At 43.4% G+C, this 26,457-nt stretch overlaps 1 protein-coding gene across 1 annotated transcript in view; it reads right to left on the bottom strand.

The window, feature by feature from the left end:
• Nucleotides 1–7,681: 7,681 nt before the first annotated feature.
• Nucleotides 7,682–26,457, bottom strand: part of TTC21B (tetratricopeptide repeat domain 21B) — a 91,624-nt gene continuing 72,848 nt past the window's right edge. The window contains exons 25-29 of the mRNA XM_040440285.1: nt 24,964–25,159; nt 19,851–20,075; nt 10,406–10,526; nt 9,040–9,107; nt 7,682–8,702 (exon numbers count right to left, since the gene is read on the bottom strand). Of these exons, the coding sequence (XP_040296219.1) occupies nt 8,625–8,702; nt 9,040–9,107; nt 10,406–10,526; nt 19,851–20,075; nt 24,964–25,159 (688 nt within the window). The 3' untranslated portion in view covers nt 7,682–8,624. The remainder of the gene's footprint in view (nt 8,703–9,039; nt 9,108–10,405; nt 10,527–19,850; nt 20,076–24,963; nt 25,160–26,457) is intronic.

Genomic DNA, 26,457 nt, shown 5'->3' with positions numbered 1-26,457 from the left:
TCCCCCTGAGCACTGATAGGGATAGCTGCAGCTGAATGGACATGACGTCTAAGCTATAAGGAGAGAGATGCAGTGGAAAGGACACGCCCCCGAGCTATGATAGAGAGAGCTGCAGCAAAAAGGACACACTCCCTGAGCTGTGACAGGGAGAAATCTGCAGAAGGAAGTTCACACCCTCCTGAGCTGTAGAAAGGAGAGAGCTGCAGCAGAAAGGATATGCTTGTCTCTCATCTACGTCGGACATCTCGGGCAGTGGTTTTTGTCTGGCAGATTCTTGGCATATTTGCCTGGTTGCAGCCGTCTCTGCTGGTCCTCATTATAGTTATGGGCCCAGATGGAATTCTGGCACTGCCCTCTAGTGACGGATCCAGCGGGCTGTTTCTGGCCAGAATAGCCTAACGGATCTGTCAAACGCAGATGTGAAACAGGCCTAGAAGTGGTGAGATTCGTGAGGCTGGAATCAAACATTAAAGGGACTGTCCCGCAACAGACCCATCCCCTAATAGCGGATAAGTATTTGAACGGCAGGGGTCCGACCAATAATTCTTCTGACAATTGGGGCAGCCTGGAGATAAGACTCTACAGGGAAATTTCCTGGTAGGACGATGCCCAGGTGGCCACCCGAGCCCAGAGTTAATTAATGCTGGGGTTGTCGAGTACTGTAGTTATGTGCCTGGCCAGCGACCACAGGTCCCCCCTCCTGATTCCTGAAACTGTATTGCCATCCTGAGGCAATTGGTGTAGGAGAACAGAAGCGGGCATCTGGAGCTGGCCACCACAGAGGGGCAGCTTCTGAGCAGGTAGCTGGGGCATTATTTTGTGCTGCACTGTGGTTTTTGATGCCGCTGGGTCCGTTTATTGTGTTGCACTGAGGTATTTGGCTCCACTAGGGTGGTATTTTGTGCCGCAATATGGACCGACCCACTTGTGTAAGCCCTGCCTTCTGTCACAACATGCCGCCACTTTTTGCTTTTTTTTTTCCCACGGCCACTTTAAGTTTCCAGTCTGTCTCTGCTAAAAATCATGAGAACGGGGGCCCCACTGGTCTAGTGTGGAAAGAGTTGTATTTATAAATGACGCCATTGAAGGCACATATGTGTTGTTGGGGGGGCACAGAATGAACACACACTGTAATTCCACCATTTTTGTTTTTTCCTATGGCGTTCACAGAGCAGTATAAATTGGTAACTTTATTTTGTTGATCAGTACAGTAAGGTTAGGGCCCGGATTGCAGAGTAGTGGTGATCCCGTAGAAATTAATGGGATCACTAAGTGAGTCGCAAAAAATCCAACCCTCGCTGCATTCCAATTCATTTCTATGGGATCATTGCTACTCTGAGATCCTGGCTGCCGTCCGTGTCGCCACGTAGCACCAGGCTTAGGCTCCATTCACACGTCCGCAATTTCGTTCCGCATTCTGAGGAACGGAATTGCGGACCCATTCATTCCTACTGGGCAGCACGATGTGCTGCCCGGACACGGAATTGCGGACCCGCACTTCCGGGTCCGCAATTTCGTTCCCGAAAAAAATTGAATTGTGGACAAGAATAGGCATATTCTATAGTGCCGGCAAAATGCGGAACGCACATTGCCGCTGTCCGTGTTTTGCGGATCCGCGGCTCCGTAAAACACGTTGCGGATGTGTGAATGGAGCCTAAGATAACAGAAAACGTAGCTTTTTTTTTGTTTTTCTACTTCTGCACAATAATCACTTTATTTCTTTCTTTATTTTTTTTATTATTATTTGTTCCTGTGATGCTGATAAATTTCAAAGATCCATAACAAGTTGTGGTTTTATTGCTGCTTTTGGGTATGACTTTATCACTTTTTACTGTGTTTTTAGTCATTTGAACAAAAAAAAAATATTCATTTTTTTAAAAAAGATGTTCACCTATGGGATTAATAATGTGTTCTTTTTATTATACATGTCGTTAGGGGCATGGTAATATCAGTGAGGGATAGTTTTTAATTTTTTGTTTAAAAAACAAATGCATTTGAGAGGGAAAATATAATGGGGATCTGTCATGTTAAACATGGTACCTGAGGCAGCAGCTTGTAGAGCAGGAAGAGCTGAGCAGATTGATATATAGTTTTATGGGAAAAGATTCAGTAAAATATGTAATTTGTTATATATATATATATATATATATATATATATATATATATATTCAGGTCTTTTTAGTCCAGGAGGCGGTCCTATCAGTGATTGACAGCTCTCTCTGTATACACAGTCATAGAGGGCAGGCTGTCAATCACTGATAGGACCGCCTCCATGACTTCAAAGCCCGGAATATACACTGAACACTGAAACAACACAATGTAATTCCAAGTCAATCAGACTTCTGTGAAATCAACCTGTCTAGTTATGAAGCAACACTGATTGTGAATCAGGTAGAAATGATAGGCAATTAGCAAGACAACCCCTATAAAGCAGTGGTTCTGCAGGTGGTGACCACAGACCATTTCTCTGATCTCATCCTTTTTGGCTGTTGCTTTGGTCACTTTTGCATTTTGTCATTGCTCTCACCCCTAGAGGTAGCATGAGGCAGTGTCTACAACATACAGAAGTTGCTCAGGTAGTGCAGCTCATCTAGGATGGCACATCAATGCGAGCTGTGGCAAGAAGGTCAGCTGCGTCAGCACAGTGTCCAGAGCATGGAGCAGATACCAGGAGACAGGCCAGTACATCAGGAGACGTGGAGGAGGCCGTAGGAGGGCAACAACCCAGCAGCAGGACCGCTACCTCCTCCTTTGTGCAAGAGCCCTGCAAAATGACCTCCAGCAGGCCACTAATGTGCATGTGTCTGCTCAAACGGTCAGAAACAGACTCCATGAGGGTGGTATGAGGGCCCGACGTCCACAAGTCAGTGTTGTGCTTACAGCGATTAGTATTTTCCAGAGAACACCAAGTTTGGCAGATCTGACATTGGCGCCCTGTGCGCTTTACGGATGAGGGCGGGTTTGCACCGAGCACGTGTGACAGACATGAAGAGAACTTGCAACATCCTCCAGCATGACCGGTTTGGCAGTGGGTCAGTAATGGTGCGGGGAGGCATTTCTTTGGAGGGCCGCACAGCCCTCCGTGTGCTCGCCAGAGGTACGCTGACTGCCATTAGGTACCGGGATGAGATCCTCAGACCCATGGTGAGACCGTATGCGGGTGCAGTGGGCCCTGGGCTCCTTCTGATGCATGACAATGATAGGCAGTTCCTGCATGATGAAGGTATTGGTTCTATGGACTGGCCTGCCCGTTCCCCAGTAGAATTGAGCGAAGCGAGTTTCAGATGCTTAATCCGTACGGAGATCCGTCTCTGTACAGCTTTAGAATGTATGGACTACGATGAGGCGAAGTTAGTTATTCACAAAGTCGCACGGTACTCGGCTATCGCTAGAATTCCCATAGGAATAAATGGAGTGGCTGCGCACATGTGCGACCCACTGCTCTAGTCATTTTAGGGGAGCAGCAAGGAGCCTGCAGGAGGGGATACGGTGCCCCCGTTCTCGTGATCTGATAGTCACCGGCTATCCTGCGGATAGGGGTTAGCTTGTACCTACCGGAATACCCCTTTAACAACAGATGGCGAATCCATTTCTTCAGCAAGACAGATGCATCACAAACCACAGACCATAACAATTGTAAATAGAATAAGGTGGAGGAACAGGCCAGAGCCTCGTCGGTCGGATTGCCCACCAGAGTCCCACGTGATCCATTAAGAAATCCGGAAGAGAGGTCATTAATCCTCCCGTGTCATCTGTGCTCATAAACATCAATTAACAGGCAGACAATACAGTAATGAGCCCCCAAGGGGTGAGTGATACCCTGCGCCCTCTGTTTACTTAGGGACATATAGATTTCGCTATATACGTATTCTGGTCTAATGAATATGCTTAACCTCCATGCACTGAGGAGTTTCTGCCGCTCAGTATACATTGTAGCCCTGGCACGGTGCCCAGTGTAATGTAATAAAATAACAGAACGCGAATCCACATCCTACTTGGCCCAGTTCCCAGAGTTTTATTAGAACCACTTTACCAGGGATGAGTAACCTTCCGGTAACTGCTTGGGTTACTGCTCGAGGGCCAGTTGTGGGTCATGTCTGCGGAGGTACAAGCTCAGCAAGATCGATTCCTGGGTCACGGCAGCACGCCACATGCCGACCAATGCACCGGGTCTGATCAGTCTTTCAATTAAAGAGCAATACCAGTCCACAATGCGTCCAAGAAGCGCAATCCTTCTCAGCGTGACAGCATGCTGTGGTTTGCTGCAATGGTCCAGTATTTCTGATGCTCTATTGCTATAGTAATGCACATGGAAATGCGACTGCTACTCCACTCACTTAAAGGGCATCTGTCAGCAGATTTGTACCTAGGACACTGGCTGACCTGTTACATGTGCACTTGGCAGCTGAAGGCGTCTGTGTTGGTCCCATGTTCATATGTGTCCGCATTGCTGAGAAAAAAAACAATGTTTTAATATATGCAAATGAGCCCCTAGGAGCAACGGGGGCGTTGCCATTACACTTAGAGTCTCAGCTCTTTCTGCGACAGCCACACCCTCTGCACTGATTGACATCATGCCTGGCCCTATCAAAGTGCAGAGGGCGTGACAGTTGTAGAGAGAGCAGGGTCTCTAGGTGTAAGGGCAACGCCCCCGTTGCTCCTAGAGGCTCATTTGCATATATTAAAACATCCTTTTTTCTCAGCCATATGAACATGGGACCAACACAGATTCCTTCAGCTGCCAAGTGCACATGTAACAGGTCAGCCAGTGTCATAGGTACAAATCTGCTGACAGATGCCCTTTAAGAGTTGCGGTTCTTTACTGACATGTGAAGAATCTCTTTATTAGAACATCACGGGATCACAATAATCTGTATTACGTTTCTAAAGTACAGAAACACTGAGGAAACATAGCTTAGCGCTTTTACTTTTTCTTTTTATGAACATACACACAATGTATAGAATAAAGGCAGTCGGCTGGGGATTTACTGGGCAGTGGATGATTGTCTATGGGAAATAAATAGGCTGGGGCTCCCTCTACTGGACAGAGTGGAGATCTACACATACATAATGCCAGACAACTGCAGACCACACATTCTGTTGGCTTGGAATGAAAAGAACGTGTAAAATGATCTTTTCTGAAAAACATGCCAAGAAACGTTAGCGAAGTGCTAATACAGTCTGTTAAAGGTCTGTCGCTCTACAATGATGTATGGCTACACGATGTTATGCCAGTGAGATTAAGAATAAGGACAAAGTAAGACTTTAAAAAGGGTTGTACAACATTAAAAAAGCAGCGCCTCTCGTGTCTGGTGGCTGTGTCTGGTACTGCAGCTCTGTCCAAGTCACTTGAGTAAATTCACTCTTCCCATTCTGATCCGTGTTCAGAAATCACATCAACTATTTCCATATAAATTCCATGCACCCCCCTTATACGAGAAGGACACTGCTCATACTGCACTCCCTAATGATGTCAGAAGGGTCACATCTACCGCGCGTGGGGGGGAGCAGGGTTAACCCTGCATAACCCAGGTATAATGAGGATCAGCAATGTGAAGACTATTTCGGACAGGTTCTTAAAGGGAAATCCAGTCAAGATGATCTTCTTATGTCATAATTGAGATCACAAGTCTGTTATATCAGACAGCACCCGTCTCCAGAATAGTAGAACCGCCTTTGGCACCGCTTAGGCTACTTTCACACTTGCGTTTTTGCCTGATCCGGCAGGGATCAGTAAAAACGCTTCCGTTACTGATCATACAACCATCTGCATCCGTTATGAACGGATCCGGTTGTATCATCTTTAACATAGCCAAAACGGATCCGTCATCAACTCCACTGAAAGTCAATGGGGGACGGATCCGTGGCAGAGAAAACGGATCCGTCCCCATTGACTTGCATTGTGGGTCATGACGGATCCATTTTGCACCGCATCCCATGACAGAAAGAATACTGCAGCATGCTGCGGTTTGCTCTCCGGTAAGGGAACGCAACCAAACGGAAAGGAATGCATTTTGGAACATTCCGTTCAGTTCCGTTTTTGTCCCCACTGACAATGAATGGGGACAAAACGGAAGCGTTTTTCTCCGGTATTGAGATCCTATGACGGATCTCAATACCGGAAAATAGAAACGCTAGTGTGAAAGTAGCCTTAGAGATTTCTAGAAGGGCTTTTTCACACTGCGCTTTGTACCGTTTATTGAAAGTGTACATCATGAGGATTTTCCAATGTACATGTCTAACGCATGACACATCGCCATAGACACCCACATTAGGATGCATTCACATCTGCGTCCAGCATTCCGTTCTTCTGATGCGTCATTAGAGAAAAATTAAGAAAAAACGGATCAGTTTTATTTTCAGCATCGGTTGTGATCAGTTTGTGTCAGACATCAGTTATTTTTGACTGGAGAAAAAACTCCACCTGCTGTACTTTTTCTCCAGTCAAAAATAACGGAACTGACAAACTGATCCCAGCTAAAGCTTAAAATAAGACGGAATGGTTATCTTTTCATTTTTCTCGTTTTCTGGTGGATCAGAAGAATGGAAAGTTCTGCCTGATGGATGAAAACGGAGCACAACTGATGGGGAATAAACCAACCAGTTATTTTTTATTTTTCTGTTGACGGATCAGAAGAATGGAAAGCTCAACGCAGATGTGAACAGGCCCTTACAGGTCTACTGCGCAGTATAGGTATTACATAAAACAGAAGAGGGTATGCCGACATATACCGTCCCGATGGCGTCCAAAAGAACACTCTTTTGGCCTCCGTCAGGTGAACAGTGATCTATGGATATGTTTTGGATATTATTTTTATTTTTTTCAGCATCGATCGGCCACTACCGAACAAAAGACCTATATGAGAACTTCAGAGCTTCAGTAACAGAGTAACAAAGGGGACATCGACTCCTTAAAACCCTTTTCATTCTAAAAATCACTTGTGGTTGATGTAAATCAGAGTCACCTTTCTAATGTTTTCATGACGTATCAGAAGATCATTTTGACTGGCTTTACTTCTATTTTAGGCCAGGTATGGACTTCAAGTACACCTTTGGCTATTTAAAATACATTTTAGTTTTTATGTTTATGTTTGATGTGCACCGAAGACCTCATTTACGTACGACTGAAAAGTGCTACATCTCTGAATCATTTTACTCATCAGGATCAACACTACCAGGCATCATGCCTGGTTTAATAGGGTTGATCCTGATGACAGATAATGCTATCAGTCTGACTCCTCATCTATCACCTGGCTCAGATCCCACAGGATCTACACTTTACACCTAGATCCAAATTAAAAGGACACTAAAGTTGGAATGTTAAAAAAAAACACGCTATTTCCCTTATGTTCTCCTTCCATTGGCCCTTTGTCCCATAAGCTTAAAGAGGACCTCTAACCTCTCCTGACATGTCTGCTTCAGTAACTACTTAATTTTTTAAATACATAAAGGGAATCAACAAGGTAAAAGAGGAGAGAATATTTAAAAGAAGAAAAACTACCACAAGAGGACACAGTTTTAAATTAGAGGGGCAAAGGTTTAAAAGTAATATCAGGAAGTATTACTTTACTGAGAGAGTAGTGGATGCATGGAATAGCCTTCCTGCAGAAGTGGTAGCTGCAAATACAGTGAAGGAGTTTAAGCATGCATGGGATAGGCATAAGGCCATCCTTCATATAAGATAGGGCCAGGGGCTATCCATAGTATTTAGTATATTGGGCAGACTAGATGGGCCAAATGGTTCTTATCTGCCGACACATTCTATGTTTCTATGTAATAACTCTGGAGCATCTATTTTTATGATTCTGTGCTGTGTCATTCCTGCATTATTCCTGCTAGAAGTAAAAAAAAAATGCAGCAAAGGTACTGCAGGGTGTTACTAGTAGATGATATGTCTCTGACTGTCCAATCACTGCTGCCAGTGTCAGATTGTTCAGAGACACCCCCCCCCCCCTAACTGGTAACCCCCATCCGTACATTTACTGCAAGCTTCTAACAAAATTCCAAAATTTATAACTTCTAGCAGGAATAATAAAGGAATGGCACAACATAGAGTCATAGCAATAGATGCTCCAGAATTGTTATTACAAGGGGAATGCAAGTAGTTACTGTAACAGGCATGTCAGGAGAGGCTAGAGGTCCTCTTTAATCAAAATGTGGCAAGTGCAGAGGAAACAGAGGATCTTACTACAGCAACCAATCAAATTCCAATTCTCAGTGTGCAAAATCTTGTTAAAAAATAAAAGCAGCAGCCTGATTGGTTGCCCTAGGTATCTCCCCCATTTTTACCTTGTTATGATGCACCTCTCCCAGGCGAGGATTGCACTGCTGGGAGGCAGTCTGCCATGGGGGCCAGATGAGCTAAGCTCTACCATTTTAGCTAAGCCGTATCTCTACTTTTTTATTTTGTGCAAAACTACTATGACTCCGTTACACACGCCGTCCTGTTTTTTTTTTTGGTCTTCTCGTCCATTCCTAGGCTTATTAAATCCATGAAGCGGCACATTCCCAAAAGTAGCTTCAGTACAGACCCTGCATGGATGAGACCAGAACCCTGCTTGGACCATACAGCGAGTGACTGGATTGTTCAGTCCTGACCGTTCTAATAGTTTCCAGATATCTCCTCAATTCCGCAGCGCAGCTCTGGATTTGTCAAGAATGTCTTTTCTTATTTTTGGATACGTTGGGTGGACTTCTAAGACCTGTTGAGGAGAGGAAACGTACGGTGACTGAAATATAAAATATATCATTTTAATATATTCAATTAGAAATAGTTGTGCTGTGAATTTCCTTTAATCTGGCATCTCATAATCCATGTCCTATGAAGACGACTTCTCCCCTATCCACAGAATAAAGGATACGTGTCCGATTGGCAGGAGCCTGAGCAGCATGGGCCCCTGTTCTTGTGATCGCCAGGGACCCCAGCCCAGACACTTATCCCTGATCATACCACCCTGCCCCCGCTGCACTGCAGGTTTAGCAGACATCATGTCAGTGAGATATCACACTTTTTATGTATAAATCTAGAAATGATCTTACCTTGTGACAAACATCGATTGCGTCTACATATCTCTTTGCTTTCAGATAGTTAAAGGCCAATTTGTACCCTGAAAATAAAAATGACGAGACATACGTTATCTGAATAGAGCACACGGCAGCGACAGATACAGGTTCTAGGTATCAGGATAAGGACTCGATCTTCATAGGTCCAGTGCCCCGACCTGCACTGTTGTGTCACAGAGTTGTACCTAAAAGGGGTTATGCCGTAAGTTCTAAAGTTACAACCTATCCACAGCATAGGTTATGGCTAACAGATTGGTGGGGGTCTGACTGCTGTGCCCTCGATCTGATGGAGTGGCAGGACAAGCATGTGCCCTGCCCCTCCAGTCATTCTCTATGGGACCGTCAGAAATAGTTGAGCTCTGTACTTCATGATATTTGCTCCACCAGATTATAGGAACAGGACCCCCATTCTTAGGATTGTTGGGGGTCCCACCGATCTGTTAGTAATCCCCCTTCCTGTGGATAGGGGATAACTGTAAAACTACAACTCCCACCATGCCCTGCTGTAGGCTGATAGCTGTAGGCAGACTGGGCATGCTGGGAGTTGTAGTTTTGCAACAGCTGGAGAGCCGCAGGTTGGCCATCCCTACTATAGACTATAAGGATTGGGTGTTGAAACTCAACATGCCCGATCCTTTTCTCACCTGACATCAGAAGAGCTCCGAGAGCCCTCAAATAGAAGCAAAGACGAAAGGGGCAAATTGATCAGCAGACTGGTTGCACCCCTCATGATAGTGATTGTGGGGGTCTCAGCACTCGTACCTTCACAGACCAAAACCACTGACAGCTCTCTATATGTTTTATAAAATGATAGCTTCCTTTTAAAGGGGTTGGACCCTATAGTATTTGGACCCTTCACAGGGGTCATTTATTTTGGAATGAGATTTTCCAGTTGAGAATGCCACTGGATCACAGGCCGATCCATGAGACCCCAGAGAGCATTAAAAAGGAGGAAGCATCACAACTCTGGTGATGGCAACCAGGTCCTTGTCGATTCCAGAGAATGGGACGGAGCTGCAGTACCAGACATAGCCACATGGAAAAGAGGAGCAGGAGCGAGCAAAGCATTCCCTTCTTGTGTAGGGTACCAGAGGTCAGACTGACTTCTCAAAGTTCATCCATGTATGTTAAATCCTAGAAAAAAAAGGGTTCTTTTTGGTAGGGTTCTTCTTATGACCTGTATACAGAGAGGAGCACACGTCCCTATACTACTACAAGAAATCCTAGACTACACAGTCTGTTGGTGGCCTGGAGTATAAAGCTGGACCTCCCTTTTAGATGACTATTAGTAATTCTGTCCGCAGCCTGTGATCTCCAGGCCTATGGCGTCATTCCTCCTTACCGACTGTGGGGTTTGTCTGGTTCCCGTACTTCCAGGCCAGCTCATAGTTGCTGGCGGCATCTTTATAGGCTTGTTCTTTTTCCATGATGTACCCAGTGTATTCATACGCCTTGCAGCAGGACTGGAACAAAAGAGCAATGGTGAGAGAGCAGAGGGTGAATTAAGACCTGTTGTTTCTACAATTACTATAATTTCACTTTCCACTTTCTGCATTTAGCTTATCCTTTGTACAGCAAAATTCCCTTACTGGGGGTTTTCCGGGGGAATAATAATAATAAATAAAAAAATGAGGGTGGAGGGAGTTAAAGATCATTACTCACAGATTCCCCGGCTCCTCTGCACTGCCTGGGGACATACAGGAAATGGCTTGGACTACCTACTCAGCCAATCACTGGCCACAGCGGCGAGCCCCCCCTGCCAGTGACTAGTTAAAGGGAACCTGTCATCACCTTTAGGCTCCATTCACACGTCCGCAACGTGTTTTGCGGATACACGGAGCCGTGGATCCGCAAAACATGGAAAGCGGCAATGTGCGTTCCGCATTTTGTGGACCGCACATTGCCGGCACTAATAGAATATGCCTGTTCTTGTCCGCAATTGCAGACAAGAATAGGACATGTTCTATTTTTTTGCAGAATGGAAGTGCGGACCCGGAAGTGCAGATCCGCAATTCCGTGTCTGGGCAGCACATCATGCTGCCCCAAAGGAATGAATGGGTCCGCAATTCCGTTCCGCAAAATGCAGAACGAAATTGCGGACGTGTGAATAGAGCCTTATGCTGCCCATACTGACGGCAGTATAGAGTAGACAGGTGAGCTGATTTCAGAGGTCTGTCATTTATAAGTTAAAAGTAAGTGGTTGCCGAGAACCAACATCACAATCATTGCAGACTGGGCCTGGAAAAGAGTCCCGGCCACCTGAGAAGAGTCCTGGTTATTCATGAATTCCTGCTCTCCTGCCCACCTGCTTATGGCTGACAGTCTAATACCTAGTTTTCTCCCTTTCTCTCCAGGAGAGAACTGCCAATCATCAGCAGATGGGCAGATGGGCGGGAGATTAGGAATAACCAGGACTCTTCTCAGGTAGATCTGACTCTTCTCAAGGTCTGGGCTGCAGTGATTATGATGCTGGTTCTCAGCAACCACTTACTTTTAGCTGATATGTGACACATCGCTGACATCAGCATTTCTGTCACTACTTCATACTGCCCTCAGTACGGTCAGCATAAAGCTGATGACAGGGTCCCTTTAACCCCTTAAGGACCGGGCTCATTTTCACCTTAAGGACCAGGCCATTTTTTGCAAATCTGACCAGTGTCACTTTAAGTGCTCATAACTTTAAAACGCTTTGACTTATCCAGGCCATTCTGAGATTGTTTTTTCGTCACATATTGTACTTCATGACACTGGTAAAATGAAGTCAAAAAAATTATTTTTTTTGCACAAAAAAATACCTAATTTACCAAAAATTTGAAAAAAATTAGCAAATTTCAAAGTTTCAGTTTCTCTACTTCTGTAATACATAGTAATACCCCAAAAAATTGTGATGACTTTACATTCCCCATATGTCTACTTCATGTTTGAATTGTTTTGGGAATGATATTTTATTTTTTGGGGATGTTATAAGGCTTAGAAGTTTAGAAGCAAATCTTGAAATTTTTCAGAAATTTACAAAAACTCAATTTTTAGCGACCAGTTCAGGTCTGAAGTCACTTTGCGAGGCTTACATAATAGAAACCACCCAAAAATGACCCCATCTAAGAAACTACACCCCTCAAGGTATTCAAAACTGATTTTGCATACATTATTAACCCTTTAGGTGTTGCACAAGAGTTATTGGCAAATGGGGAGGAAATTTGAGAATTTCATATTTTTGTCAAATTTTTCATTTTAACCCATTTTTTCCACTAACAAAGCAAGGGTTAACAGCCAAACAAGATTGTATCTTTATTGCCCTGACTCTGCCGTTTACAGAAACACCCAATATGTGGCCGTAAACTACTGTACGGCCACACAGCGGGGCGTAGAGTGAAAGGTGCACCATATGGTTTTTGGAAGGCTGATTTTTATGGACTGGTTTTTTGACACCATGTCCCATTTGAAGCCCCCTGATGCACCCCAAGAGGAGAAACTCCCTAAAAGTGACCCCATCTAAGAAACTACACCCCTCAAGGTATTCAAAACTGATTTTACATACGTCGTTAACCCTTTAGGTGTTGCACAAGAGTTATTGGCAAATGGGGATGAAATTTGAGAATTTCATTTTTTTGCCTAATTTTCAATTTTAACCCATTTTTTCCACTAACAAAGCAAGGGTTAACAGCCAAACAAGATTGTATCTTTATTGCCCTGACTCTGCCGTTTACAGAAACACCCCATATGTGGCCGTAAACTACTGTACGGGCACACAGTAGGGCGTAGAGTGAAAGGTGCGCGGTTTGGTTTTTGGAAGCCAGATTTTGCTGGACTGGTTTTTTGACACCATGTCCCATTTGAAGCCCCCCTGATGCACCCCTAGAGTAGAAACTCCATAAAAGTGACCCCATCTAAGAAACTACACCCCTCAAGCTATTCAAAACTGATTTTACAAACTTTGTTAACCCTTTAGGTGTTGCACAAGATTTAATGGAAAATAGAGACACAATTTCAAAATTTCACATTTTTGGCAGATTTTCCATTTTAATATTTTTTTTCCAGTTACAAAACAAGGGTTAACAGCCAAACACAACTCATTATTTATGGCCCTAATTCTGTAGTTTACAGAAACACCCCATATGTGGTCGTAAACCGCTGTACGGGCACACGGCAGGGCGCAGAAGGAAAGGAATTCCATACGGTTTTTGGAAGGCAGGTTTTGCTAGACTGTTTTTTTGGACACCATGTCCCATTTGAAGCCCCCCTGATGCACCCCTAGAGTAGAAACTCCAAAAAAGTGACCCCATTTTAGAAACTACGGGATAGGGTGGCAGTTTTGTTGGTACTAGTTTAGGGTACATATGATTTTTGGTTGCTCTATATTACACTTTTTGTGCAGCAAGGTAACAAGAAATAGCTTTTTTGGCACGTTTTTTTTTTTTGTTATTTACAACATTCATCTGACAGGTTAGATCATGTGGTCATTTTATAGAGCAGGTTGTCGCGGACGCGGCGATACCTAATATGTATACATTTTTTTTTATTTATGTAAGTTTTATACAATAACTTCATTTTTAAAACCAAAAAAATGTTTTAGTGTCTCCATATTCTAAGAGCCATAGTTTTTTCAGTTTTTGGGCGATTATCTTGAGTAGGGTCTCATTTTTTGCGGGATGAGATGACGGTTTGATTGGCACTATTTTGGGGTGCATATGATTTTTTGATCGCTTGCTATTACACTTTTTGTGACGTAAGATGGCAAAAAATGGCTTTTTTTACACTGTTTTTATTTTTATTTTTTTACGGTGGTCATCTGAGGGGTTAGGTCATGTGATATTTTTATAGAGCCGGTCGATACGGACGCGGCGATACCTAATATGTATACTTTTTTTTTATTTATGTAAGTTTTACAGAATGAGTTCATTTTTGAAAAAAAAAAATCATGTTTTAGTGTCTCCATAGTCTAAGAGCCATAGTTTTTTCAGCTTTTGGGCGATTATCTTGAGTAGGGTCTCATTTTTTGCGGGATGAGATGACGGTTTGATTGGTACTATTTTGGCGTACATGCGACTTTTTTGATCACTTTTATTACCTTTTTTGGGAAGTAAGGTGGGCAAAATTTCAATTTTCTCATAGTTTTTATTTTTTTATTTTTATGGCGTTCACCGTGCGGGGAAAGTAACATGACCATTTTATAGATCAGGTCGTTACGGACGCGGCGATACCTAATATGTGTAGTTTATTTTATTTTTTTAATTTTTATTCAGTGATAAATGTTTTTTTTTTTATCTTAACTTTTTTCACTTTTTTTTACATTTTTGTGACCCAGACCCACTTGGTTCTTGAAGATCCAGTGGGTCTGGTGTCTGTATAATACAGTACAGAACAATATATATTGTTCTGTACTGTATTTTACTTACACTGAACAGATCTGTGCTTTTAGCACAGATCTGTTCAGCACCATGGACAGCAGGACGCCTGAGCAGGCGTCCTGTTGCCATGGGAACCCTCCCCGTCTGCTCAGAACTTCGCAGACGGGGAAGGGTAAGGACGGGGCTGAGGGGGGCTCTCTGGGGGCTCTCTCCCTCTCCATCGGGGGGCTGCAAAGGCACAGCAGCCCCCCGATGGAGAGGGAGGGAGCTCCCTGACCAATGACAGTTAACTTTTTCCATACAGCGGTCCGTACGGACCGCGGTATGGAAAGGGTTAAACGGCTGACATCTTCACAGATGTCAGCCGTTTATACCAGGGTGCCAGCAATGTGCTGGCACCCTGGTATACCCACTAGAAGCCAACGATCGTTCATGGGGAGGCGGGCGGGGGATCGCGATCCCGCCTGCCGCACCGCCCGCCTCCCGCAACGCCCCCACCGCCTGCGACACCCCCCCCGCACCACCCTCCGGCATAAAATCGTGCAGGGGTGCAGGGGGGGGGTGAAAAATAATGATTTTAGCCACTCTAAAGTTTCTGATCCCCGCGGTCAGGGACCGCGGCGATCAGAAACTGCAAAAAGCGCAGCAAACCGCAGGTCTGAATTGACCTGCGGTTTGCTGCGATCGCCGATACGGGGGGGTCAAATGACCCCCCCCTGCGTTGTTACGGGATGCCGGCTGAATGATTTCAGCCGGCGTCCCGTTCCGATTAACCCCTGCGGCGCCGGAATTCCGAATTTAAGTCAGGACGTACCTGTACGCCCTTGGTCCTTAAGGACTCGGGAAATAGGGCGTACCGGTACGCCCTGCGTCCTTAAGGGGTTAAGGAAGGTTCACATGTGCAGCATCCTACCCTGGTTTTCTGTTCCTGCAGAGGGCCGGTTTTAGAGAAAATGTGGCCCTGAGCGAAATTAAAAGCGGGGCCCCAAATTCTGAAGTACTGTATCAACAGTCACATTTATTCACTTGACTCAAGGGGAGAAGTCACCACCGTGGCCCATGATAGGTTGCAGGCAGCGTCAAAATGGATGATGATATCGAGGAACCTGAGCAGAGGTCGGAGCCGAGAGCCAGTGTCAGGAAGCAGGTCAGGCCCCGGTCACACTTCAGTCATTTGGTCAGTTATTTCTATCAGTTATTGTGAGCCCAAACCAGTAGTGAAGTCTGCTCAGAGATAAGTTATCATGGAAAGATTTCCTCCTGTTCTGTGTTTTTGATGTGCATCTGGTTTTGTCTCACAATAATTGATGGAAATAACTGAAGTGTGAACTCAGCCTAAGGGCTCGTGCAGACGGCCGTTGCTCATCTCCAATTTATGGCCATCGACCGTGTGCTCGCCATTTCATGGATGCGGACCCATTCACTTGAATGGGTCCACAATCCAGAAGGAGCAGTGTGGACCGGAGACATGGAACCCCTTGGAAGCACTACAGAGGGCTTCCGTGGTGTTTCTGACCGTGCCTCCGCACTGCAAAAAAAATTTAATATGTTCTATTTTTTACGGTGCGGACAGATCACGGACCCATTCAAGTTGAATGGGTCTGGATCCGTCTGCGGCAACCGCTTAGATGGTGCCTGTGCATTGGGGACCGCAAATTGTGGTCTCCAACGCACGGAACGGCCGCACATATTTGTGTGCATGAGCCCTAAGTGTGCTTCCCTTAGCAAGTTTACTCAGGAGACTTGCTTAACTCTCTTAAATAATCAGAAAACACCTGAAAAAAGTCATCGTTACCAGTGCTCTGTATATACAGACAGCAGGGACATGGAGATAATGGGCCAGATTTATCATTACTCTGACAGCTCAGTCCACTTTCACATATGGCTAAAGTCAGTTTTAGCCCAGTCAGATTTATGATCGGCTCTTTAAGACTGTGATAAATGTGGTTTGACGTCAGTAAGCAGCTTTAAAAAAGTCGCACGTCTTTACAAAAAAGTCGCATGTTCTATTAAAAAGTCTCATAAAATAAGCATGGTCCTCACTGGAGTGAAATTGCGCATTTTTTTAGCGACTTTTTAAATAGTCGCAATAGTAAATCTGTCTAGAGATTCATTTACATAAGAAAACACCCCCACTTTCAGAAAACTGGCGAGCATAGTGCAGAGCAGAAAAAAGTCGCTAATTTTTGTGCAGTTTAAGCGATTGCGCAAAAATTTCCGACTTTTTCACTCCATTATTCTAACTTGAGCTAATGATAAATCTGGCCCCATGTGTTTTCTGAATTCAAAGTAAAAAAGCAAATAACAAATAGAAAGAAATATGAAAAAAAAAATATATAAAAATGCAAGTAAAAATGAAAAAAGTGGATGTCTTTATTCACCCAAACACTCAATGGTATTGCGTGTTGGGTGAATAAAGGAATCCACTTGTTTCACTGAAGTCAGACTGCTGCCTTTCTTCCATAATTTTAGATAGATAGATAGGAGATAGATAGATAGATATGAGATAGAAAGATAGATAGATATGAGATAGATAGATAGATAGATAGATAGATAGATAGATAGATAGATAGATAGATAGATAGATAGATAGATAGATAGATAGATAGATATGGGATATAGATAGATAGATAGATAGATAGATAGATAGATAGATTTGAGATAGAAAGATAGATAGATGATAGATAGATAGATATGAGATAGATAGGTATGAGATAGATAGGTATGAGATAGATAGATAGATAGATAGATAGATAGATAGATAGATAGATAGATAGATAGATGATAGATAGATAGATAGATAGATAGATAGATAGATAGATAGATGATAGATAGATAGATGATAGATAGATAGATAGATAGATAGATAGATGATAGATGATAGATAGATAGATAGATAGATAGATAGATAGATATGAGATAGATAGGTATGAGATAGATAGGTATGAGATAGATAGATAGATAGATAGATAGATAGATAGATAGATAGATAGATAGATGATAGATAGATAGATGATAGATAGATAGATAGATGATAGATAGATAGATAGATAGATGATAGATAGATAGATGATAGATAGATAGATAGATAGATAGATAGATAGATAGATAGATAGATAGATAGATAGATGATAGATGATAGATAGATAGATAGATAGATATGAGATAGATAGGAGATATCCAACAAAAATTAAACACAAGTGGCACAGCAGGAGCAATGTGAATGACGCAGTGCCAGCAGCTGTGGAAGTGATCCAGCATCAAGTAACTAGAAAATAAAATTCCACGCTGCTCCCAAAAGTTGTTCAATGCAATGTTTCAGTCCTCTTACCAGTTTTCTCACACAGTATTTTTATAATGCTTGAGAAAACTCCTGGTAAGAGGACTGAAACGTTGCATTGAACAACTTTTGGGAGCAGCGTGGAATTTTCTTTTCTAGATAGATAGATAGATAGATAGATATGAGATAGATAGATAGATAGATAGACAAATAGATAGATAGATAGATAGATAGATATGAGATAGATAGATAGATAGATAGATAGACAGATAGATAGATAGATAGATAGATAGATAGATAGATAGACAGATAGATATTAGATAGATAGATAGATAGATATTAGATAGATAGATAGATAGATAGATAGATATGAGATAGATAAATATGAGATAGATAGTTATGCAATAGATAGATATAAGAGATAGTTATGAGAAATACATATTTCTCATAATAATTATTATTTATTTTTTTTACCCATAGGGAACCATTTGATAGCTATTATCATAGACTCCAATGCACTTTTCTATGGAGCCCTATTACAGGCAAGGGCTCCATAGGAAAGACTGTGCAGCAGCCTCGTGTCATAGACTATGACAGAGGCTGCTGCACACAAGTTCCAGCTCCCCTGATCGCCGCATATCCGGAAGCGCGCACTTCCGGTTTTCAGCATGCTCAGATGCCGTGGTCAGGTTTGACCATGGCATCTGAGGGGTTAAATGTCACTGATCAGCATTACCGCCGGTCGTGGACATTAGCTCTGCCAGTATCTGCTGTAGGAAACTGCAGGGACCGGGTTGCTATGGCGGAGCGGGCCCCTGCTTTAAAGACCTGGCATGTGACATAATAGTACGTCACATGTCGGGAAGGGGGTTAAAGGCTATGTACACATTTGATTGCATTTCACTCATTTTGGACTTAAAATCATTTTTTCAATTGGTCTTTATTAAAAATATACAGCAGATTTGTTATAAAGGGTTAACTTCTGCCTAGTTGTGATAATCATACATACAGTGGTCGCAGGATCAATCAGCCTCCTGGTCCAGCGGGGAAAAGAAGCAGCTGGGAACAGAGCAGCACAGGGACCACGGACAGGTGAGTGGGGTTTTTTATGTTAAGGGGCACAGGGAAGGACTCCAGGGGTTGTTGGCTCCCAGGCCGGACAAGCCCTGTCATTTGAGCTGTCCTCTGCTAATCCAGAAATTCTGGTAAAGCAGCATTTGTTCCAGCACCGAACTGAACAATAACTTGACCAAGGGATGAAGAAGAAAAGAAGCTCCAGAATTTTTTCGCAAAAAGAACTGATATTCACTGTTGCTTCTGTTTAGATGCAGTCCGAGTCCCTGCTGGTCTCCGATTTCTGGTCCTGTTGCGACACAGGACATGCCCACTCAGCCCATTACTGCTGCAGACAGTGATTGGCAGAGCAGATATTTCCTCGGTGCGAGAGAGGACCAGGAAGTAGAGACCAGTGGGGACTCGGGCAGCATCGAAATGGGAGCGGCGGACAATCGATGAAGTATCGGTTCTGTTATTTTTTAAACCCACTGGAGTGCGACAAATTTTTTCCCACTGGAAACTGGAACATGTTCTATTGATATTGGGACAACACTATTGTAGCATTCATGTGGAGGGAAATTCATCTATGCGACCACGAAAAAATGTAAAGGGTGGCAGTCAAGCTGTAATTTCTTCTCTTCCATTCATCGACATGAAGACCAAGAAGAGTTCTACAGAGCCCACAATATGTTGCAGGGATTAGTGTAAATAATATGGAGCATCACATAAACTGAATACCAATGAGCTTTTTTTTTTTTTTTTTGGGAGTTGAAATCTGTTACGAATGAGAAGGAGTCGGTCGGCAGTTTGCATTGTCAGGGTAATTGCTTCTGGAAAGGGAACATTAGACGCCCTCAGAGGATTCTTCTTTGCTCTGATAAAAGGCATTTTTCTGATTCGCTAGTCATCGTTTTTTTTCTATCTAGAGTCAATTATGAGAAAACCTAATTTTTATTACAGTCATGGACATGGAAATTAGTTTTTACAGTTCCCTTAAATGCATTTTAACAATCCCTGGCAAATTTCAACAAAATGAGGATTTAACCTGTATGTGCAAAATCCAAAGTACGAGGTGCCATAAACCCACTCGCTTTCATACATACCCGGTTATGACGGAGGCAGCGTTTCAGGAGCTCTCCCGCCATGTCGTGTTTTCCTGACTGAATGTAAATGTCGGCCAGAAGCAGCAGACTCTTTTCAAACTCCTCTGCGTCTGTTGGGTTCCAGTTCATTTTAGAAATTCTTTTCAACTGGTTCCTCGCCCTTGGGGTTTGCTTTAATATCATGTAAGCCGTGGCCATACCCAAAAGAGCGGGCACATGGTCCTTCTGGATGAGAAAAGCATGGGTTCAATACAGCATACAACTCTAAAGGGGTTGGCCCATCTCTAGGAAATCCCCCCCCAATGTCTGATCTCTAGAACCGAGCCCACAAAGTGAAGAAGAGCGGACGCAGCATGTGCGGCTGCCTGTCTTTCATTTATATAGGGTTTTCCGGCAGCCCCATAGAAGGGAATGGAGCGGTGACTGCTCTTGCGCAGTGTGCATTGCCATTCAATTTGATGGGAATGCTGAAAATAGCCGAGAACGCTATTTTAGAAAGGGCGGCCGTGCATGCGCAATCCAGGCTCCGTTCTGGCCATATGCCGCCAATGTATAAGATGAGCCAACCCCTTTAAACATATTAGACTACAGCAGTAAAAGTCTTTGGGGGAATATTTAAAGTCAGTTTTGCTTGAGTCCACGTTGATGTGCTTTTTGCCACATTTGATAAATTTGTCTCATCCTTAAACCTTTCGAGGGATTATGGTTTACAAACTGGTATGTTTACCAGATAGCGCGGCCCCTACAGATGCAAGCATATTTTTTTTCTAAAATACCCCTCCGTTCTGCCACTGTGTCCCCTGCTGTTTTTGTCACCTGATATGTTAAGACTACTTTCACACTAGTGTTTTTGCTGGATCCGGCAGGGTTGAGCAAAAACGTTTCCGTTACTGATAATACAACTATCTGCATCCATTATGAACGGATCCGGTTGTAATATCTTTAACATACCCAAGATCCATCATGAACACCACTGAAAGTCAATGGGGGACGGATCCGTTTTCTATTGTGTCCAACTTTGTCAGAGAAAACGGATCTGTCCCCATTGACTTGCATTGTGAGTCATGATGGATCCGTCTTGCATGCTGCGGTTTGCTCTCCGGTATGGGAAAGCAATCAATTGGAATGGAATGCATTTTGGAGCACTCCAATCTGTTCAGTTACGTTTGTCCCTATTGACAATGAATGGGGACAAAACGGAAGTGTTTTTTTTCCGGTATTGAGACCCTATGACGGATCTTAATACCGGAAAACATTAACGCTAGTGTGAATGTAGCCTAATTTAGACCATTGGTACATGGAGGAGGAGACATTTGGTTTTTTCAATGGGCATTTCTTTCTCCCTGGCTTTTTTGCTGTCATATTCTGACCCCTTTAAATATAAATATAAATATATATATATATATATATATACATACAGTTGCAAGAAAAAGTATGTGAACCCTTTGGAATGATATGGATTTCTGCACAAATTGGTCATAAAATGTGTTCGGATCTTCATCTAAGTCACAACAATAGACAATCACAGTCTGCTTAAATTAATAACACACAAAGAATTAAATGTTACCATGTTTTTATTGAACACACCATGTAAACATTCACAGTGCAGGTGGAAAAAATATGTGAACCCTTGGATTTAATAACTGGTTGAACCTCCTTTGGCAGCAATAACTTCAACCAAACGTTTCCTGTAGTTGCAGATCAGACGTGCACAACGGTCAGGAGTAATTCTTGACCATTCCTCTTTACAGAACTGTTTCAGTTCAGCAATATTCTTGGGATGTCTGGTGTGAATCGCTTCCTTGAGGTCATGCCCCAACATCTCAATCGGGTTGAGGTCAGGACTCTGACTGGGCCACTCCAGAAGGCCTATTCTCTTCTGTTTAAGCCATTCTGTTGTTGATTTACTTCTATGCTTTGGGTCGTTGTCCTGTTGCAACACCCATCTTCTGTTGAGCTTCAGCTGGTGGACAGATGGCCTTAAGTTCTCCTGCAAAATGTCTTGATAAACTTGGGAATTCATTTCTCCTTCGATAATAGCAATCTGTCCAGGCCCTGACGCAGCAAAGCAGCCCCAAACCATGATGCCCCCACCACCATACTTCACAGTTGGGATGAGGTTTTGATGTTGGTGTGCTGTGCCTCTTTCTCCACACATAGTGTTGTGTGTTTCTTCCAAACAACTCAACTTTGGTTTCATCTGTCCACAAAACATTTTGCCAGTACTGCTGTGGAACATCCAGGTGCTCTTGTGCAAACTGTAAACGTGCAGCAATGTTTTTTAGGACAGCAGTGGCTTCCTCTGTGGTATCTTCCCATGAAATCCATTCTCGTTTAGTGTTTTACGTATCGTAGATTTGCTAACAGGGATGTTAGTATATGCCAGAGACTTTTGTAAGTCTTTAGCTGACACTCTAGGATTCTTCTTCACCTCATTGAGTAGTCTGCGCTGTGATCATGCAGCCATCTTTACAGGACAACCACTCCTAGGTAGAGTAGCAGCAGTGCTGAACTTTCTCCATTTATACACAATTTGTCTTACCGTGGACTGATGAACAGCAAGGCTTTTGGAGATACTTTTATAACCCTTTCCTGCTTTATGCAAGTCAACAATTCTTAATCGTAGGTCTTCTGAGAGCTCTTTTGTGCGAGGCATCATTCACATCAGGCAATGCTTCTTGTGAAAAGCAAACCCAGAACTGGTGTGTTTTTTTTTAGGGCAGGGCAGCTGTAACCAACACCTCCAATCTCATCTCATTGATTGGACCCTAGTTGGCTGACACCTCACTCCAATTAGCTCTTGGAGAGGTCATTAGTCTAGGGGTTCACATACTTTTTCCACCTGCACTGTGAATGTTTACATGGTGTGTTCAATAAAAACATGGTAACATTTAAATTTTTGTGTGTTGTTAGTTTAAGAAGACTGTGATTGTCTATTGTTGTGACTTAGATGAAGATCAGATCACATTTTATGACCAATTTATGCAGAAATCCTTATAATTCCAAAGGGTTCACATACTTTTCCTTGCAACTGTATATATATATTTTTTATTTTATTTTTTATTTTCATTTTGGGGAAAGGGGGGTGAACTTTTATAATTTTTATTATTATTTATTTTTTTTACCCATAGGGAACCATTTGATAGCTATTATCATAGACTCCAATGCACTTTTCTATGGAGCCCTATTACAGGCAAGGGCTCCATAGGAAAGACTGTGCAGCAGCCTCGTGTCATAGACTATGACAGAGGCTGCTGCACACAAGTTCCAGCTCCCCTGATCGCCGCATATCCGGAAGCGCGCACTTCCGGTTTTCAGCATGCTCAGATGCCGTGGTCAGGTTTGACCATGGCATCTGAGGGGTTAAATGTCACTGATCAGCATTACCGCCGGTCGTGGACATTAGCTCTGCCAGTATCTGCTGTAGGAAACTGCAGGGACCGGGTTGCTATGGCGGAGCGGGCCCCTGCTTTAAAGACCTGGCATGTGACATAATAGTACGTCACATGTCGGGAAGGGGGTTAAAGGCTATGTACACATTTGATTGCATTTCACTCATTTTGGACTTAAAATCATTTTTTCAATTGGTCTTTATTAAAAATATACAGCAGATTTGTTATAAAGGGTTAACTTCTGCCTAGTTGTGATAATCATACTTTCACTTTGTGCCAGTCATCTAATAACCCTTATCTCTCAATTACTAATAGCTCAGAAACACTTATTTAAGCCACATTCCTATCAGTAAGATAAGAATTGTGCTATAAGGTCAGAGATCAGAGATAAGGAGCTGCCTGATGGAACACAGTAAAAACACAGAGCATGCTATTAGAGAATCTCAAGGCTGTATAGAGAAAGGGGCTCAAAGGTGTCCAATCGCTGCAGACTGATTCACAGACAGGGAGACGACGAGCTGTTCTCATGAGATTTGGTAAATCTCATGAGAACAGGCTGTGTACAGCAAGTACTATGCTCGCTAACATAGCCTGTTCTCGTGAGACTTACCAAATCTCATTAGAACAGCTCGTCTTCTCCTGGCTGTAAAGCAGTCCACAGCGATTGGACCGCGTCACAGCCAAGGAAAAGGAAACACCCACTGAGAAAAGCTGGTGTCTCCTCCTCCCTGTACCAATGCTATTAATTAACATATCAGGTGCCAAAAGCAAGCGGGGGGCGTAGCGGCGCAACGGAGGAGCGGATCATGAAAAAATTTGCAAGATGGATTCTCCTGAACCTGGACTACAGTATGAGAAATTGCTTTTATAAAGAAAAAACTGGTGAAGGGTCCTCTTTAACATAGCTAACCGCGCGCACTTTCCCACCTACATTTAAAAACTGGAATAAGTCATGTAAAAATGATAAACTTTGCTACATTTTTTGTGCAGGAAAGTCAGAAAAGTCCCATTATGTTACTTTTTGAAGCCTGAATTCTGGGCCTCAGTGACTGGGACCTGATAAATCCAAAAGTCCTGATTATAGCCCAGATCAGGTTAATAGGAATGTACGTGACAGATTCCACAGTGTGGGTACAATGCATTCGTGGTGTGCCCGCTACGGCAATGACGATCAGCAGTTCTCAACTGAGAGCCACATGGCCCCCCAGGATATTCCGAGAGGGCCACAGAGGGAAAAAATAATAATTGCATAAATGGGGGGCCACGACATGAGACTAAGAGGGTCAGAGAGGGAGGTGAGAAGAACAGGAATGAGTTAAAGAAAAGTCAGAAGTGAATTTTTTTTAAAACAGATGTAGCGTGACGGTGCTTCCAAGTGACCGGATCGCCACGCGCGCTCTGAAGATCGTTGGTTCAGCTTCCTTCTCCCTCCCCCTTCCGCACTCCACCAAGACAGGGGGGCCACAGGAAGGAAAGACGGTCAGAAGAGGGCCAGGGTTGAAAAAAGGTTGTGGAAGACTGCTCTAGACCATGCTAGGCCGCACCATAAATGTATACTCAAACAATCTGGAGTCATTACTTTTCTAAGGGTGGTGCCCCTGCGGCTCTCGGGCCATACTAGATGAGCCCACAGAGAGCTTACGGTGGGCAGCTGCAGCGTTATCAGAACCCTTTTTCTACGCTATGGATTAAAAGGTATACAGTACGAGACCTGACATCACCTCTGCCGCAGCCACTTCTGTAAATGTGTTCAGAGCTCGCTCTACATTCGCTTTCTGCTTGGTTGCCATTAGGCAATAATTCTCCATGATCCGGTGCTGGATGTGACCCTGGAGAGTCTGTGGCTTTAGCTCTTTCAGAAGTTTCTCGGCAGTTCTGACAGCGAGCTGCACAGATTCCTGCTTTTCGGTGGAATTCCTACAATAAAAGAGTAAAATGTACGATTACCGTTGTGCAATATATATCTGTTGCTTTGGTGGCTTTTAAAGGGGAACTATCACCTCCCTCAGGCATTACATGAGTACTACCGCTCACACTCACTCCAGAGCGCTACCTTATATGTGTAGACTCTGCCTGTTTCCCTGCAAACCACTGCTATAATACATTGACAGGGCACATGAGCTAACGCTAAGGAGTTCCTCTCCATTATGTGCGTGGCTCATGACTCTGGTCAATGTATTACAATGGCGGATTGCGGTGGCACAGTGGGCGAACTGGGTATACCCATATACAGTAGCAATCTGGAGTCAGTGCCAGTGGTACTGCTCATGTATGCCACAGTTAATAGTATATCACCTATAACGCTCAGAGAGCTACCACACAAGTAATTATAATCAATAAGTTCTTTATTAAACATCCATTTACAATACATTAGTAAAAAGTTACAAAAAAGCAGCAGTCATGCCCCAAGAGGAAGCGTGAAGCGAAACAACGATCGTCGGGCGGCTGCTCCAGACTAGGGTCAGTACGTTATGTTACTTTTTGTACTTTCTTTCCCCCCAGCAGTTCCTTTTTTGTAGGGGTGCACGTAGGCCCACACCGCCAGGCCTGGACTATGCTTGCGGTGCATTGTTATTTATATCCTGTGTGCATTTTGCCATATGAGCCCCACTCATCTGATACTGCTTAAACTGTGGCGATACTAGTCCCTTATGGTCTGGAGCTCACTCTGTGTTCCCATGACTGCTGCTTTTTTGTAACTTTTTACTAATGTATTGAAAATGGATGTTTAATAAAGAACTTATTGATTATAATTACTTGTGTGGTAGCTCTCTGAGCGTTATAGGTGATATACGAATAACTCCACGCGAGATATTTATTTTTTGGTGTTTCACAGTTAATAGTACTAGATGGAGGTGACAGATTCCCTTTAAAGAGGACCTGTCGCCTCTCTTGACATGTCTGATTTAGTAAATATTATTCCACAAAAAATGACAATTCTGGAACATCAATTCTTATGACTATGTTGTACCGTACCTCTATTATTCCTACTAGATTCTATTAATAAACTGCCAACCAGGTGCTGTCAGTCTCTGCAGGGACACCCAGTTGTGCATTTATTCATACGTTTCCAGTAGGAACAAGAGAGGAATGGTACAGCATGCAATTATATGAAAAGATGCTCCAGAATTGTTATTGCATGTGGAATGCAAGTAGTTACTGAAAAAGTGATGTCAGGAGGGGAGACGGGTCCTCTTCAAGCGTTTAAAGAGGCT

This window comes from Bufo bufo, chromosome 7, assembly GCF_905171765.1.
Source record: "Bufo bufo chromosome 7, aBufBuf1.1, whole genome shotgun sequence".
In the NCBI taxonomy this organism is placed as follows: domain Eukaryota; kingdom Metazoa; phylum Chordata; class Amphibia; order Anura; family Bufonidae; genus Bufo; species Bufo bufo.
The sequence above is the reverse complement of the archived record's forward strand: the minus strand, read 5'-3'. Positions and strand labels throughout refer to the sequence as shown.